The sequence below is a fragment of the Thalassophryne amazonica genome, chromosome 13, assembly GCF_902500255.1.
Source record: "Thalassophryne amazonica chromosome 13, fThaAma1.1, whole genome shotgun sequence".
Classification (NCBI taxonomy): Eukaryota; Metazoa; Chordata; class Actinopteri; order Batrachoidiformes; family Batrachoididae; genus Thalassophryne; species Thalassophryne amazonica.
The window spans coordinates 89,446,549-89,465,419 of NC_047115.1; the positions used below are offsets into that span (position 1 = coordinate 89,446,549).

At 43.5% G+C, this 18,871-nt stretch overlaps 1 protein-coding gene across 1 annotated transcript in view; it reads left to right on the plus strand.

Moving 5' to 3' along the window:
- The first annotated feature begins 2,209 nt into the window (after positions 1-2,209).
- The window catches only part of LOC117523930 (hyaluronan-binding protein 2-like), a 33,911-nt gene continuing 17,249 nt past the window's right edge, over positions 2,210-18,871 (plus strand). The window contains exons 1-7 of the mRNA XM_034185552.1: positions 2,210-2,304; positions 2,470-2,611; positions 2,740-2,823; positions 2,956-3,066; positions 3,143-3,259; positions 3,377-3,487; positions 18,545-18,716. Of these exons, the coding sequence (XP_034041443.1) occupies positions 2,245-2,304; positions 2,470-2,611; positions 2,740-2,823; positions 2,956-3,066; positions 3,143-3,259; positions 3,377-3,487; positions 18,545-18,716 (797 nt within the window). The 5' untranslated portion in view covers positions 2,210-2,244. The remainder of the gene's footprint in view (positions 2,305-2,469; positions 2,612-2,739; positions 2,824-2,955; positions 3,067-3,142; positions 3,260-3,376; positions 3,488-18,544; positions 18,717-18,871) is intronic.

Here is an 18,871-nt window from a genome sequence, read left to right on the forward strand (position 1 = left end):
AAGGTCCCCCTGCTCAAACCAGCACATGTCCAGGCTTGTTTGAAGTTCACCAGTGACCATCTTGATGATCCAGAGGAGGCATGGGAGAAGGTCATGTGATCAGATGAGACCACAATAGAGCTTTTTGGCATCATGTCCACTCACTGTGTTTGGAGGATGAACACCAAGAACACTGTCCCAACCTTGAAACATGGGGGTGGGAACATTTGTTGCGTGTGCTTTTCTGCAAAGGGGATAGAATGACTGCACCAAATTAAAAGAAGATGGATGGGGTCATGTATCGTGAGATTTTGGCAAACTTCCCTCAGTAAGAGCATTGAAGATGGGTCATGGGTGGGTCTTCAGCATGACAATGACCCCAAACACACAGCCAGGGCAACTAAGGAGGGGCTCTGTAAGAAGCATTTCAAGGTCCTGGAGTGGCCTAGCCAGTCTCCAGACCTGAACTCAGTAGAAAATCTGTGGTGGGCACTGAAACTTGAAACCTGAAAGATCTGGAGAAGATCTGTATGGTAGAGTGGACCGAAATCCCTGCTGCAGTGTGCAAACTTGAACGACAGGAAATGTCTGACCTCTGTAATTGCAAACAAAGGTTTCTGTACCAAATCAATAGTGGATCAAATACTTATTTACCTCACTGTATAATGTCCCACAGTTGACAGAGCACAAACCAAACATGAAGTCAAAGGAACTGTCTGTAGGCCAAGACAGAATTGGCTTGAGGCACAAATCTGGGGAAGGGTACAGAAACATTTCTGCTGCCTTGACGGTCCCAATGAGCAGAGTGACCTTCATCATCCATAAATGAAAGATCCACCAGGACTCTTCCTAGAGCTGGACGCCCATCTAAACTGAGCGGTCCTTAGTCAGGGGGGTGAACAAGAATCTGATGGTCACTTGGTTAGAGCTCCAGCCTTCCTCTGTGGAGAGAGGAGAAAATTACAGATGGACAACCATTTCTGCAGCAATCTATCAATCAGGCCTGTATGGTAGAGTGGCCAGACAAAAGCCACATGGCAGCCCACCTGGAGTTTGCCAAAAGGCACCTGAAGGTCTTTCAGACCATGAGAAACAAAATTCTCTGGTCTGATGAGACAAAGATTGAACTCTTTGGCGTGAATGCCAGGCGTCATTATTGGAAGAAACCAGGCACATCCCTACAGTGAAGCATGGTGGTGGCAGCATTATAGTGAGGGGATGTTTTTAGCAGCAGGAACTGAGAGACTAGTCAGGATTGAGGGAAAGCTGAATGCAGCAATGTACAGAGACATCCGAGATGAAAACCTGCTCCAGAGCGTTTTTGTCCTTAGACTGGGGTGACAGTTCATCTTTCAGCCAGACAATGACCCGAAGCACACAGAGAAGATTTCCAAGGTGGCTTCAGGACAACTCTGTGAATGTCCTTGAGTGGCCCAGCCAGAGCCCACACCTGAATCTGATTGAACATCTCTGAAGAGATCTGAGAATGGCTGTGCAACGATGCTCCCCATCGAACCCAATGCAGTTTGAGAGGTGCTGCAAAGAGGAATGGGCAAAACAGCCCAAAGATAGGTGCACCAAGCTTGTGACATCGTATTCAAGATGTTTTGAGGCTGTAATTGCTGCCAAAGGTGCATCAACAAAGTATTGAGCAACGGGTGAGAATGCTTATGCATATGTGGTTTCTCAATATGTTATTTTAAAAAATTTGCAAACATTAAAAAACTTTTTTCATGTTGTCATTATGGGGTGTTGTGAGTAGAATTTACTCCACTTTGGACCAAGGCTGTAACATAAAAAAATGTGAAACATAGAAGTGCTGTGAATACTTTCTGGATGCACAGCGTCCTCAGGTGCACTGGGTATGCGTGGGTATGTGTGGATCCAAAGTCTGCCTGCGAACAAACAGCCCTTTGCAAATATGATCTCTGAGCCTTTATGTAGCAATCAACATAGTGCACTTTAAGCCTCTTTCATCAAACATCACTTTCATCAATTCCATAATTGGAATAATTCTCCTTTGTGGTAAAAGGGGTGACCACCATTGCTGCATGTGCTGCTTATGGCTGCTTGGTAATGTGAATAATGTTCTGCTTGATACAAGCTGAAATAAAGAAGATTGTGTCAGCAGTCAAAATCAATAAAACTTAATCATCAATGCTTGTATTTACCTTTGGTAAATACTAGCACATGGGTAGAAAAGTGCAGGTGATCCGCCAGACAGCACAGTTCATCCTCCTGGACGTCCTGCGATTCTCTGCCACGATGAACCTCAAGCTCCTGTTTGTTTTCCTCTTTTTGGCAGTGCTCTTCATGCCTGCTCAAGTAGGTATCCACCATCATACTTTAGAAAAAGGTTCTAATTTATAGAGTTAATGTTTGAAATTAAATGCATTATCATTTATCATGCATGTTTACTTGTCATTTCTGTTTAGTTGTCAGAAACAGTTATTTTATGTTGTTTACTGATTTACAATTGTTCTTAATCAGCTAAAACCTAAACACAAAAAACATAAGGGCAAGCATCATGGACTTTTTGCACATGGGCATGGTGGACCTCCTGGTCATCGTGTACCAAAGCACAAAAAACATGCTAAATTTCAAGACATAATTCAGGGTAAGTACAATTTCTGTTATCATTGACACATGATTTGAGATTCCTCACGCTGTTGCTGTTAATGCTTCAGATGTGCACCATTTTTAATGATTTAATGATAATGATTTCACTGCATTTTGTCTAATGGGGAAAAATGTTTCCAGACATTATCTTTGCGCTCCTAAATGATGATGACGATGATGAGGAGCATGATGATTTAGACTGGTTTTTCGACTTTGACACAGAAGGTAAGACAGAAAAAAAATATAATAACTGATGAAAGTGCTTCCTCAGATCAGGATCATTCCATGTCACATGAATTCCCATAGAAGGAAACCTCTTGTTTGAAGCTCATGAATTTTACTCTTCTCCTTTCTCAGGGCAGTGTAATCCAAACCCATGCTTGAACAATGGAGTATGTAAGGAAAAGCGCAAGAACAAATACAAATGTGAATGCCCCAAACCTTTCAAGGGAAGAAAGTGCGAGAAAGGTTGTGCACCCTTCAGTATCTTAACATTGAATGGACCTTTACGAACAGTAATTTGTTATTTGTGTTTTTGTCTCAGGTCCCAAATATTGTAGAAAAGGTAAATGTGGACGTGGTGAGTGTGTATTGACTCCAAACCCGCCGTACTATGAGTGTAAATGCAAGTTGCCCTTTCAACCACCACACTGCAGATCCTGTAAGGAGGATTTATTCTTTTATTTTTATGTCAGTAGAACATCTCATGTTTTCTGCTGCTGAAGTCTCATTTATAGTGTCATATATATAATGTAATTTGTGGTGTTTTCCTCCATAGTTTCAACATGTGAGCCCAGTCCATGTAAAAATGGTGGAACGTGCATCCGGGATGGAAATGATTTTGACTGTCAGTGTCCTGAAGGGTACACAGGACGATACTGTCATGTTGGTAAATATCTCATCGTCAGTGAACTCTACACAAAGCCAGTGGATGTGTTTGTGTGTGTGTGCACATGCCTACACACACACACACAAAATGGTGTTACTTAAGATATTTCTTAAAGTTGACTGTGTCATGGAAGATGAGCAGGTGTCAACTAACTGCTGATGACATGATCAATACAAGCACATCAGAAGGGACTGCTTTATACTGACTCTACTGCATTTGCAAAAATTAATGCATACAGCAGTGGTTTCCCAAGTAGGGGGCGTGGAGGAAGACGTGGGGGGCAGCAGCAAGGCTTATGAATGAGACAGTTTTTGTTGCGATAGGATTGTGTTGGCTATATTGCTTTTTGTGATTCAGCAAGCAACCACAACAGTGTTAATTTATCGATACTTTGGTTATACATATAGTGGGTAAAATAAGTCGTAAACACATCACCATTTTTCTCAGTGAATATATTTCTGAACGTGCTATTGACGTGGCAATTTCACCAGATGTCGGTAACAATCCAAGTAATCCACACATATAAAGAAATCGAACCATAGATATACATAATTTAAGTTATGTGTAATTATGTATGTACTTATGTAATTATGTAATTACTCCTCCATGAGCAGTAAAAAAATCAAGGACCGAGATGTCGCCCGGTATGGCAGAGCCGGGGCCCCACCCTGGAGCCAGGCCTGGGATTGGGGCTTGCACGCGAGCGCCCGGTGGTTGGGCCTTAGCCCATTGGGCCCGGCCGTGCTCAGCCTGAAAGAGCAATGTGGGCCTGCCCTCCTGTGGATTCACCACCTGCAGAGGGAGCAGAGAGCACTGGGTGGCGGTCGAGGGCGGATGGCCTGGCGTCCCAGTCCATGCTCACAGCCCCTGGCTGTTGGGACGTGGAATGTCACCTCACTGGGGGGGAAGGAGCCTGAGCTTGGGAGGTTGAGAGATACCAACTAGAGATAGTCGGGCTCACCTCCACGCACAGCTTGGGCTCTCGTACCCAACTCCTGGAGAGGGGCTGGACGCTTCATTTTTCTGGCGTTTCCGACGGGGAGAGGTGGAGAGCTGGGGTCGCATGGCTTATTGCTCCCCAGCTCAGTCGCCATGTGTTGGAGTTCACTCCGGTGAATGAGAGGGTCACGTCCCTACGCCTTCGGGTCGGGGACAGGTCTCTCACTGTTGTCTCGGCCTAAGGGCCGAGCAGCAGTGCAAAGTACCCGACCTTCCTGGAGTCCCTGAGAGGGGTACTAGATAGCGCTCCGACTGGGGACTCCATTGTTCTCCTGGGGGATTTCAACGCCCACGTGGGCGGCGACAGTGAGACCTGGAGGGGGATGATCGGGAAGCACGGCCTCCCCAATCTGAACCCGAGTGGTGTTCAGTTGTTGGACTTCTGTGCTAGTCACAGTTTGTCCATCATGAACACCATGTTCGAGCACAAGGGTGTCCATAAGTGCACATGGCACCAAGACACCCTGAGCCGGAGGTCGATGATCGACTTTGTAGTCGTATCATCTGACCTTTGGCCACGTGTCTCAGACACTCGAGTGAAGAGAGGGGCAGAGCTCTCGACCGATCACCACCTGGTGGTGAGTTGGATCCGCTGGGAGGGGAGGAAGCTGGTCAGACCTGGCAGGCCCAAACGTATCATGAGGGTCTGCTGGGAACGGCTGGCGGAACCCTCTGTCAGCGAGGTCTTCAACTCCCACCTCCGGGAGAGCTTCTCCCAGATCCCGGGGGAGGTTGGAGACATGGAGTCCGAGTGAACCATGTTCTCCACCTCCATTGTCGATGCGGCCACTCGTAGCTGTGTTCACAAGGTCTCTGGTGCCTGTCGTGGTGGCAATGGTGGTGGACACTGGAAGTAAGGGATGCTGTCAAGCTGAAGAAGGAGTCCTACTTATCTTTGTTGGTAGGTGGGACCCCAGAGGCAGCTGACAGGTACCAGCTGTCTCCTCCCCCAACATCGCGTGGCGATCGGGGACAGTGCCTCTGGATTGGCAGACCGGGGTGGTGGTCCCTCTGTTTAAGAAGGGGGACCGGAGGGTGTGTTCCAACTATAGGGGGATCACACTCCTCAGCCTCCCCGGTAAGGTCTATTCCAGAGTACTGGAGAGGAGAATTCGACCGATGGTCGAACCTCGGATTCAGGAGGAGCACTGTGGTTTTCGTCCTGGTCACGGCACACTGGACCAGCTCTACACGCTCCATCGGGTGCTCGAGGGTTCATGGGAGTTCGCCCAACCAGTCCACATGTGTTTTGTGGATTTGGAGAAGGCGTTCAACCATGTCCCTTGGGGCACCCTGTGGGGAGTGCTCCGGGAGTACGGGGTCCGGGGTCCTTTGCTAAGGGCTATCCGGTCCCTGTATGACCGCAGCAGGAGCTTGGTTCGCATTGCCGGTAGTAAGTCAAACCTGTTTCCAGTGCACGTTGGCCTCCGCCAGGGCTGCCCTTTGTCACCGGTTCTGTTCATTATTTTTATGGACAGAATTTCTAGGCGCAGCCAGGGTGTAGAGGGGGTATGGTTTGGGAACCACAGACTCTCATCTCTGCTGTTTGCGGATGATGTGGTTCTGTTGGCTTCGTCAAATCATGACCTTCAGTGTGCACTGGGGCAGTTTGCAGCCGAGTGTGAAGCGTCCGGGATGAAAATCAGCACCTCCAAATCCGAGGCCATGGTTCTCGACCGGAAAAAGGTGCTTTGCCCTCTTCAGGTCGGTGGAGTGTCCTTGCCTCAAGTGGATGAGTTTAAGTATCTCGGGGTCTTGTTCACGAGTGAGGGACGGATGAAGTGTTAGATCGATAGACGGATCGGTGCAGCATCTGCAGTGATGCGGTCGCTGTATCAGACCGTCGTGGTGAAGAGAGAGCTGAGTAGGGGGGCAAAGCTCTCGATTTACCGATCGATCTACGTTCCGATCCTCACCTATGGTCATGAGATTTGGCTCATGACCGAAAGAACGAGATCGCGAGTACAAGCGGCCGAGATGAGTTTCCTCCGCAGGGTGGCTGGGCGCTCCCTTAGAGATAAGGTGAGGAGCTCTGTCACTCGGGAGGAGCTCGGAGTCAAGCCGCTGCTTCTCCACGTCGAAAGGAGTCAGTTGAGGTGGCTCGGGCATCTTTTCCGGATGCCCCCTGGACGCCTCGCTGGAGAGGTGTTCCGGGCAGTCCCATTGGGAGGAGGCCCCGGGGAAGACCCAGGACACACTGGAGGGACTACATCTCTCGGCTGGCTTGGGAACGCCTTGGAGTTCCCCTGGAGGAGCTGGGGGAGGTGTGTGTGGATTGGGAGGTCTGGGCAGCTTTGCATGAGGTGCTGCCCCCGCGACCTGACTTCGGATAAAGCGGAAGAAAATGGATGGATGGTTGGATGGATGGTGTAATTATGTGAAATGACACAGGGAAAAGTATTGAATACTTGGAGAAAGGGAGATGCAAACAGGTATGGAAAACCAAGACACCAGCTGAAATCTACCAATAATTAGAAAGAAATCCTACACCTTGTCAGTGCAAATTAATATCAGCTGGTTCAGTCCCAACTAATGGCCTATAAAAAGGTGTCTCATTACCAAGGTGTCACACAAGAAACATGATGGGTAAAAGCAAAGACCACTCTGAAGACGCTTGCAACCTTATTGCTGCAAAACATACGTATGGCATTGGTTACAGAAGGATTTTGAAACATTTGAGTGTTCCAGTGAGCACTGTTGGGGCCATAATCTGAAAGTGGAAAGAACATCATTTCACCATAAACCACTACCAGGTGCTCCTCGCAAGATTTCTGATAGAGGACTTAAAAGAATTATTAGAAGAGTTGTCCAAGAGAGCTTCAGAAAGACCTGAAATGAGCAGATACAGTTTATATCAAAGAAAACAATAAGTAATGCACACAACAGCCATGGCCTGTATACATGCTCACCACAAAAGACTCCATTGCTGAAGAAAAAAGCATATTCAAGCTCATTTAAAAGTTTGCTGCAAAACATTTAGACAAGCCTGTGAAATACTGGGAGTATATGCTCTTGTCAGATGAGACCAAAAATGAACTCTTTGGATGCCATAACACACACCATGTTTGGAGGTCAAATGGCCCCCAAAAAACACCATACCAACAGTGATGTTTGGAGGTGAGAACGTCAGATTGTGGGGCTTAATTTATAATTCAAAATTCATTTTATTGTGTAAAAATATTGTATACATAAATGTATATAATGACACATCATAACATTATTAAAAGTTACAATAAAACAGTTATTAACAATTCTCAAACCTGGTGGTCATATCTAAACGATCACTTGACACATGACAACCTTAATATGAAAATCCCAGGTTAGTACACTGTGGTCTGCATTACCTATAGGACAAGTAATATCAATCAACCAATCAATTGTATTTATATAGCGCCAAATCACAACAAACAGTTGCCCCAAGGCGCTTTATATTGTAAGGCAAGGCCATACAATAATTACAGAAAAACCCCAACGGTCAAAACGACCCCCTGTGAGCAAGCACTTGGCGACAGTGGGAAGGAAAAACTCCCTTTTAACAGGAAGAAACCTCCAGCAGAACCAGGCTCAGGGAGGGGCAGTCTTCTGCTGGGACTGGTTGGGGCTGAGGGGAGAGAACCAGGAAAAAGACATGCTGTGGAGGGGAGCAGAGATCAATCACTAATGATTAAATGCAGAGTGGTGCATACAGAGCAAAAAGAGAAAGAAACAGTGCATCATGGGAACCCCCCAGCAGTCTACGTCTATAGCAGCATAACTAAGGGATGGTTCAGGGTCACCTGATCCAGCCCTAACTATAAGCTTTAGCAAAAAGGAAAGTTTTAAGCCTAATCTTAAAAGTAGAGAGGGTGTCTGCCTCCCTGATCTGAATTGGGAGCTGGTTCCACAGTAGAGGAGCCTGAAAGCTGAAGGCTCTGCCTCCCATTCTACTCTTACAAACCCTAGGAACTACAAGTAAGCCTACAGTCTGAGAGCGAAGCACTCTATTGGGGTGATATGGTACTATGAGGTCCCTAAGATAAGATGGGACCTGATTATTCAAAACCTTATAAGTAAGAAGAAGAATTTTAAATTCTATTCTAGAATTAACAGGAAGCCAATGAAGAGAGGCCAATATGGGTGAGATATGCTCTCTCCTTCTAGTCCCCGTTAGTACTCTAGCTGCAGCATTTTGAATTAACTGAAGGCTTTTCAGGGAACTTTTAGGACAACCTGATAATAATGAATTACAATAGTCCAGCCTAGAGGAAATAAATGCATGAATTAGTTTTTCAGCATCACTCTGAGACAAGACCTTTCTAATTTTAGAGATATTGCGTAAATGCAAAAAAGCAGTCCTACACATTTGTTTAATATGCGCTTTAAGTGACATATCCTGATCAAAAATGACTCCAAGATTTCTCACAATATTACTAGAGGTCAGGGTAATGCCATCCAGAGTAAGGATCTGGTTAGACACCATGTTTCTAAGATTTGTGGGGCCAAGTACAATAACTTCAGTTTCATCTGAGTTTAAAAGCAGGAAATTAGAGGTCATCCATGTCTTTATGTCTGTAAGACAATCCTGCAGTTTAGCTAATTGGTGTGTGTCCTCTGGCTTCATGGATAGATAAAGCTGGGTATCATCTGCGTAACAATGAAAATTTAAGCAATGCTGTCTAATAATACTGTCTAAGGGAAGCATGTATAAAGTGAATAAAATTGGTCCTAGCACAGAACCTTGTGGAACTCCATAATTAACCTTAGTCTGTGAAGAAGATTCCCCATTTACATGAACAAATTGTAATCTATTAGATAAATATGATTCAAACCACCGCAGCGCAGTGCCTTTAATACCTATGGCATGCTCTAATCTCTGTAATAAAATTTTATGGTCAACAGTATCAAAAGCAGCACTGAGGTCTAACAGAACAAGCACAGAGATGAGTCCACTGTCTGAGGCCATAAGAAGATCATTTGTAACCTTCACTAATGCTGTTTCTGTACTATGATGAATTCTAAAACCTGACTGAAACTCTTCAAATAGACCATTCCTCTGCAGATGATCAGTTAGCTGTTTTACAACTACCCTTTCAAGAATTTTTGAGAGAAAAGGAAGGTTGGAGATTGGCCTATAATTAGCTAAGATAGCTGGGTCAAGTGATGGCTTTTTAAGTAATGGTTTAATTACTGCCACCTTAAAAGCCTGTGGTACATAGCCAACTAATAAAGATAGATTGATCATATTTAAGATCGAAGCATTAAATAATGGTAGGGCTTCCTTGAGCAGCCTGGTAGGAATGAGGTCTAATAGACATGTTGATGGTTTGGATGAAGTAACTAATGAAAATAACTCAGAACAATCGGAGAGAAAGAGTCTAACCAAATACCGGCATCACTGAAAGCAGCCAAAGATAACGATACGTCTTTTAGACGGCACAATATTCAGATACTGTGATTAGAGATGGCATTAAATTCACAAAGCGTTCAGTTCAGTTGACCAGGCTGCTGCTCTCTGGGAGAGAGTGAATTTTCAGTGTGAAAACTTTCATTCAACTGTACAAAATTACAATATTTTCACTATCACCTCACACACAGGCACCAATAAATGTAATGAATTTGAATCATTAATAATTATTCATCTTTAAGGTTGAATGTGCTTCACACACTGGCACCAAAATAATATGTAAGAAATTATAATATTTATATTTAATAATATTTAAGATCAAATGTGCCTCACACAGAAGCGCCAGAATATATGAAAACTGAAGTATTAATAATGATTAATTATTTAATATCGAATGGCCTCCTTAGAGTGGACCATTATAAGCCATGAATAGTTATTATTATCATTAATATTATTAATTTAACCAAATAATAACCAAATACCGGCATCACTGAAAGCAGCCAAAGATAACGATACGTCTTTGGGATGGTTATGAGTAATTTTTTCTCTAATAGTTAAAATTTTATTAGCAAAGAAAGTCATGAAGTCATTACTAGTTAAAGTTAAAGGAATACTGTTGATGTTAAAATCACCCACTATAATTACCTTATCTGAGCTAAGCACTAAGTCAGACAAAAGGTCTGAAAATTCACAGAGAAACTCACAGTAACGACCAGGTGGACGATAGATAATAACAAATAAAACTGGTTTTTGGGACTTCCAATTTGGATGGACAAGACTAAGAGTCAAGCTTTCAAATGAATTAAAGCTCTGTCTGGGTTTTTGATTAATTAATAAGCTGGAATGGAAGATTGCTGCTAATCCTCTGCCTCGGCCCGTGCTACGAGCATTCTGGCAGTTAGTGTGACTCGGGGGAGTTGACTCATTTAAACTAACATATTCATCCTACTGTAACCAGGTTTCTGTAAGGCAGAATAAATCAATATGTTGATCAATTATTATATAATTTACTAACAGGGACTTAGAAGAGAGAGACCTAATGTTTAATAGACCACATTTAACTGTTTTAGTCTGTGGTGCAGTTGAAGGTTTTAGTGTGAACATGCTGTGTCTAGGTGCATTATGGGTAATTGCAGTACATTCACGACAGAAGAATTGCATTTGAGATGCTCTGATCAGGCTCCACACAGACAACAGCATTAAACCCTTTGTATATTTTACCTAAAACTCTCATGAATGTATTCTCTCAGTTTATAGATGTTATTGTGTTTGTTTTATGTAAAAATGCCAGAAGAAGCTCAGGTTGCTTCTCCATTATTTTGAATTGGAATCATTATGAGCTGCAATCGCGTCCTTTTTGTTCTTTAATGTCTTGCTTTTGTCAAACACTGACTGTCCTCTTTGTTCCAGAGTAAAATATATAAGATATCTGAAATTCAGTTTGCGTTTATTAAATTCCACGCATTTTAAACATAGCAAACACAGATGGATTATTTATTTGAAATATTTGTTTTAGCAAGTAGAGACCCTAAGTCTCTACTGCTATCTACTGGCCACTAGTGTTCATGGCAGTATTTGCCCTAAGTACTGAGCATCTGGGCATCACTAGATGGCAGTGTTCTATTTATTTTGACACTGCTTTTATCACACGGTTGTGTAATTACAACTTGGCTTTTTGCAAATGCCTTTTTTTTTTTTACAAATAAAAAATTGCCATATTTTACAAAAGCGCATTTATAAGTAAACACCAACACACACCTCATATTAACATGTTGGTTTTTACATAGAATGAATGAGTCAACCAATCAGTGTTAGCAGGGGCACATTTTACCCATAATTCCTTTGGCATCTGTCTGTTTGTTAATAAACTTCAGAATTAGTGCATTATTTAAAATTAAAAGATATATGTTATATTTTAACTTTGTACAAATGACAGAATTGGCATTAATAGAGTTCTATCTGTGTTAATTTTATTTATAAATCAAAACCATAAGTCAGCACTGCTTTATTTTCCAAGACCTCCGCCTCACGGCGATACTGCTATTGAGTAGAGAGTTGAGCTTCGCTGCTCCTCTCAACTGCATCACTGCTGCAAGTTATGTAGTAAACAGGAGCCTCCAGCAGTAGGCAGGACGCTCAAAGACAGAAGTGCTGACTCATTGTTTGGGTCTGTGGTCACCTTTGATGCTACCAGAAGCGATCGTGGTGTTAAAACTAAAATCAGTTTGTTAGTCATTGCAAGTCTACAGGAGACAATAATGAAAGTTATCAGTTAGCTGTAGCTTCCAATAAATTTTTTGGTGGTTTATCAGTTTAGCTTTATTAAAAGATAACTATTCAATTAGCTTATTATCTGTTATTGAAGCTAACTTTTTGGTTAGCTATGCCCACCACTGTCAGTAACCACCTGGAGAACTAAGAAATTTCCTTCAGCCCCAGTGCCAATGAGTGCAGGTAAAGCTAGTGAGCGCTGACCAAATAAAATTGTGGCGGGGAGTTGGGTGCAAGAAGAAGTTACACCCATGAATTGGACCTGGCTCATTCGCAGCCCGGATCTTACATTGTCTTTTCACTCTCAGGCTTCCATTCTTCTACACCACTCATGGGGGGGGGGGGACAGTCTGGCCCTGCCAAGCTGCATGGGCTTGTCAGCAGGGAGACCTGGAGGACCGGAGAGAGGGAGCCCGATGGAACTCGGAAAAGAAGGACCTGGTCCGTGTCATGAATGGACTGAAGTGGGGGTGATGCAGTCAGCCCTTCAGCTTTTCTCCCACCGGCACTCCCTCAACCGACAGTCTATTTTAATGACTAAAGCAATAAGCCAGTCAAGGTCATTGGGATCATCCAGAACCACCAGTTCATCCTTAAGTGCCTCAGAAAGGACGTGGATGTATGCACTTCGCAGCACCGTGGGATTCTAGTCGGCTTCCACAGCGAGAACACGGAAATCCACAAGATGCTCCGCAGCACTGTGCTATTCCTGCCTGAGGGACAGAAGGTATTGCCAAGTGGCATGCTTCTGCATAGGATGATTAACCTAAACTATCAACCTAAACTCCCAGGAGAAGGCTCAGAATGAATCTAACAAGGGGGAGTTTTTGCTCCAGAGGGTGGTAGCCCAGATACGAGGCTCCCCTCAGAGCAAATTCACCACGTACACAACCTTGCTGGCATCAGTAGTGTAGTGGGAGGAGCGCTGTGAAAAAACAAATGAACACTGCATAAGGAAGAACGAACGGGTATTAACATCACCGGAGAACAGATCGAGGTGGCAAATGTGGGGTTCGTGGGACTGGACAGCCCCTGCTGAGGCAGTGACCAGAACCGGAGGGAGAAGAGCAGGTGTGGGCCTCTTGGTGATCTGATCAACCTGTGTGGAGAGTGCTGCGAGACATCCCTGAGAGAGTGTGAGCTGTTGTGTGATGGTTTGAACCTGATCCAAGGGTTGTGTCGAGCTGCGGTTGTGGTTTACCCAAGAACTCTCCCTGCAGGCTGAGGGCTTGCTGGGCCTGTTCTTCCCCCACTGGATCCATGATGTTGATGGCCAGAAAGTCCTGTTACAGCTTTGCCCAGATGGAATTGGACCCAAATGCAGGGAACAGAGAGAATGGATGAAGGAAGGATTTATTACAGAAAATATAAAAACTATGCAACAACTTTGGAATAATGCAAGGTGGCCTGAGTCATGGAGACATGGCCCACACAGTGATGGAAACAGGAAGTTGCAGTCCACTAGAACCAGAGCCCAAGGTGGATACTGAGCTAACCGCAGCCAGGTGATGATGAGTCTGTAGTGAGAGGTTCCAGATCAGGAGAGACAAGCCGAGGTAGGAATGGAACCGAGGACGAGCAGAGCCACTGAGGATGAAGACTACAAACAGGTAAGAGGGTGTGCAGGTGTATGCAGGTGCATCCGAACACAAAACAAGCGGCTGTGCGCTCACAGCGAGAATGACAGAAATAAACACTAAGTTGAGGCGTAGGCTCAACTTAGTGCCGAACCCCAAAGGCTGGAAAACTCTAGATAGAGAGGCCAGGTTACCAGGTAGTGAAAACTTTGTTTCTGGCATGGATGGATGTGTGAAACCGGGTTATATACTGCTGAGCAGATGAGCGGCAGGTGTCACAATCATCAGTCAGCTCTGTGTCAAACCACCTGGGAAGAGAGAGAGAGACAGGAGATGCAGAACAACAGTCAACAACAACAGTCTAATCAGAGACGTTGCCAAACAATTTTACAAACATCATGAAAGACAGACCACGGACTAAATCTGACACATAAATAAAAAGTAATAAAAAATAACCCTTTTTCTTTCGAGTTTATTGACAGTTTGCAAACCAATGAGGTGCATTGCCTCCATCTACTATTTGGGTGTGGAGCATTAACGGATTCTGACGTATGCTATCAAAAATAACTTGGAAACGTTCACCACATAAGTAAAAACCCAGATTTCTGGGAATTTACGGAAAACTTTCACTGTGTTTTTTGTCCACAGGATAGCTTAGCTTAGCTATTGGTTTTCGCTCAGCTTGGCCAGTAATATAAACTTTAATGCTGGTTCATATCCTGCTGTCCTGTTAACATCAGTGACTCATCATCACGTTCTGTCCGACTCTGTGATCACAGAAGCAGCTTCCTCAGCGAGACCCACCGGCATCCCGCACGAAGCAGCTTAGCTTAGCACAACACGATGCCGCTGCACAAACTACAAGCATTCTTGATTCCACGCATTCGGGAGAGGAAACACTCGTTTATGGAGTTCTCCTAGCAGCAAGGAGGGAAAGCATAACATCTGGAGTTAGATCTGTTTTTTGAAGACCATTCTCACACTGTGCTCAGGCTTCGTTTGAGCTGTCTCTCTGAAAGGTACTAAAAAAACCTCTCACTTTCTTCCTCAAAATATTAGCTTACAAAAACCTGTGCACCCAGTAAGCAACACTAGTTACAGTATATTACTGCATCCTTGAAAAACAGACATTTTAACCATTTTGAAGTATTCACAGTCAAAGTCTACAAAAATCACTGATTTCACACTGTAAAAAAAAAAAAAAGTTTTTCAAGTTCATTTCAACAGAGTGTCAAAGTTCATATTCTGGACAGTTTGATGTTTCAGACTGTTTATCAGAGGCAGGTGACATCAGGCTTATCTCCCCATGTTTATGACTTTCTTTATTTCTCAGGGCATATGGCACCAAGAATTAAATGCAATACATCAATATTTTCTGAATTCTTTATTTATTTAAAGTAGTCAGTTCGTTTGACATTTTATTTATGAGTGATATGCACTTTAAAAACCTCAATCATATCTGAAGCATCTAAAATGAGGTGCTGGCAATCCAAAATATCTGAGTCATTCTTTGCAAGTGAGTGTTTATAGTTCAGGTATTAATTTTAAAATTTTTTTTAACACTGTACATTCTCGATTAAAGTAATGCCTTTTTTTTAAGTGTGGGCTCCAAACAGAGGTGGCAAACTCCAGGTGAGGAGTGACCCTGGTCTTACATAGAGTGGTGAAATTGGCTTGATTTACGGTTCATCTGGAAAGTATTCACAGCGCTTCAGTTTTTCCACATTTTTGTGATGTTACAGCTTTACTCCAAAGTAAATTCATTTTTCCCTCAAATTTCTAGTCACAACACCCCATAATGACAATATGAAAAAAGTTTTTTTTCAACATCCTCAAGTCTCAAGCTCAAGCTCGGCGTAACTATCTTTGGGCAGTTTGGCCCATTCCTCTTTACTCTTCTCAAGCTACATCAAGTTGGATTGGGAATGTTGGTGCACAGCCATTTTCAGATCTCTCCAGAGATGTCCAATCGGATTCAGGTTTAGGCTCTGGCTCGACCACTCAAGGACATTCACAGAGTTGTTCTGAAGCCACTCCTTTGATATCTTGGCTGTGTGCTTAGGGTCACTGTCCTGCTGAAACATGAACCGTCTCCCCAGTCTGACGACAAGAGCGCTCTGGAGCAGGTTCTCATCTGGGATGTCTCTGTACATTGCTGCATTCATCTTTCCCTCAACTGTGACTAGTCTCTCATTTCCAGCTGCTGAAAAACGTCCCCACAGCATGATGCTGCCACCACCTTGCTTTACTGTAGGGATGGTGCCTGGTTTCCTCCAAACATGATGCCTGACATTCACGCCAAAGAGTTCAAGCTTTGTCTCATCAGACCAGAGAATTTTGTTTCTTATGGTCTGAGAGTCCTTCAGGTGTCTTTTGGCAAACTCCAGGCGGGCTGTCATGTGCCTTTTACTAAGGAGTCTCTTACATCTGGTCAGTTAAGCTGTAGAAACATCTCAAGGATGACCAGTGGAAACAGGGTGCACCTGAGCTCAATTTGAACTTCATGCAAAAAGCTATGAATACCTATGTGCATGTGATTTCTTAGTTTTGTTTTTTTATATATATACATTTGCTAAAATCTAAAAAAAGTGAAGAATTTTGAGGGAAAAATTCCATTAATTTCATTCATTTTAGAATAAGACTAACATAACAAAATGTGGAAAAAGAATTTGTCATGGTTGATATTCCTCATCACATCTAACCTGGATTTACATCAAATTATGACCTCAGTTTCTCCAATTAAGGGTCATGACGAAGCTGGAGTCTATCCTAGCAATCACTTGGAGAAAACTGGGGTACACCCTGGACAGGATGCCAGTCTATCACAGGGCCATATAGACAAACAGTCACACCAACGGTCAATTTAAGGTTCCCATTTCACCTAACCTGCAATTTTTTTGGAAGTTGGAGGAAGCCGGAAACCTGAGGGAACCCACGCAAACACGGAGAATACATACAAACTCCACAGAGAAAGGACCGTGCTGTGAGGCAACAGTGCTAATCACTAAACCATCATGCCACCCTCAAAAAAAAAAAAAAAAAAGAAAAGAAAAAAGAGTTCAATTTGTTTTGTTTTTTTCCGTTGATACATGCTGCTAACAATCCCAGAAACACGTTGTTGTTGTTCATTCTGCTGCTCCCAGTTTTGTTTGGGGTCGCCACAAATCAAATCAAATCAGTTTTATTTATATAGCGCCAAATCACAACAAACAGTTGCCCCAAGGCGCTTTATATTGTAAGGCAAGGCCATACAATAATTACGGAAAAACCCCCAACGGTCAAAACGACCCCCTGTGAGCAAGCACTTGGCAACAGTGGGAAGGAAAAACTCCCTTTTAACAGGAAGAAACCTCCAGCAGAACCAGGCCTCAGGGAGGGGCAGTCTTCTGCTGGGACTGGTTGGGGCTGAGGGAGAGAACCAGGAAAAAGACATGCTGTGGAGGGGAGCAGAGATCGATCACTAATGATTAAATGCAGAGTGGTGCATACAGAGCAAAAGAGAGAAAGAAACACTCAGTGCATCATGGGAACCCCCCAGCAGTCTAAGTCTATAGCAGCATAACTAAGGGATGGTTCAGGGTCACCTGCCTCCCATTCTACTCTTACAAACCCTAGGAACTACAAGTAAGCCTGCAGTCTGAGAGCGAAGCGCTCTATTGGGGTGATATGGTACTATGAGGTCCCTAAGATAAGATGGGACCTGATATTCAAAACCTTATAAGTAAGAAGAAGAATTTTAAATTCTATTCTAGAATTAACAGGAAGCCAATGAAGAGAGGCCAATATGGGTGAGATATGCTCTCTCCTTCTAGTCCCTGTCAGTACTCTAGCTGCAGCATTTTGAATTAACTGAAGGCTTTTCAGGGAACTTTTAGGACAACCTGATAATAATGAATTACAATAGTCCAGCCTAGAGGAATAAATGCATGAATTATTTTTTTCAGCATCACTCTGTGACAAGACCTTTCTAATTTTAGAGATATTGCGCAAATGCAAAAAAGCAGTCCTACATGTTTGTTTAATATGCGCATTGAATGACATATCCTGATCAAAAATGACTCCAAGATTTCTCACAGTATTACTAGAGGTCAGGGTAATGCCATCCAGAGTAAGGATCTGGTTAGACACCATGTTTCTAAGATTTGTGGGGCCAAGTACAATAACTTCAGTTTTATCTGTGTTTAAAACCAGGAAATTAGAGGTTATCCATGTCTTTATGTCTGTAAGACAATCCTGCAGTTTAGCTAATTGGTGTGTCCTCTGGCTTCATTGATAGATAAAGCTGGGTATCATCTGTGTAACAATGAAAATTTAAGCAATGCTGTCTAATAATACTGCCTAAGGGAAGCATGTATAAAGTGAATAAAATTGGTCCTAGCACAGAACCTTGTGGAACTCCATAATTAACCTTAGTCTGTGAAGAAGATTCCCCATTTACATGAACAAATTGTAATCTATTAGATAAATATGATTCAAACCACCGCAGCGCAGTGCCTTTAATACCTATGGCATGCCCCAGCGGATACAGTCAGATCAGCATTGGTAATTGGCACAGGTTTTACACCGGATGCCCTTCCTGACGCAACTCCAGTTTTACCTGGAGAAACACACACAGCCGCTGGTGTTCCAAAGAGGTCTCCCATCCAAGTACTAACCGGATCCTGCTCTGCTTAGCTTCTGAGATCTAACGGGATCAGGCTTACACAGAGCAGACCGGCTGCAAACCCAGAAACACATGTAGGGGAAAATAATATAGCCTGCTTAGGTAGGAAGTCGGTAAGGCACAGAGGAACACTGTCACTGATGATGGTCTGTGATGATTCTTAGGTCCAGATGACTGCTACACAGGGGAAGGGGAGTCATATCGTGGCAATGTGAGTGAGACTGAGGACGGTGATGAATGTCTCTACTGGAACTCTCACTTCATCCTGGAGCACGGATCTTCTCCTTACACCTCCTTTGAGGATGAAGATGGACTAGGTCCTCACAACTTCTGCAGGTCAGTTTTATCTTCAAAGAAAATTTATTACGGCGTTCAAGTTACCTCCATTCAGGAAGTTCTTTTTTTAAATTTACAACCATGTCCCTTTGTTATCAAGCAATTACAAGCTATTATTTCCATTGTGGTAATTTTCTCACATACTCAAATGGGTG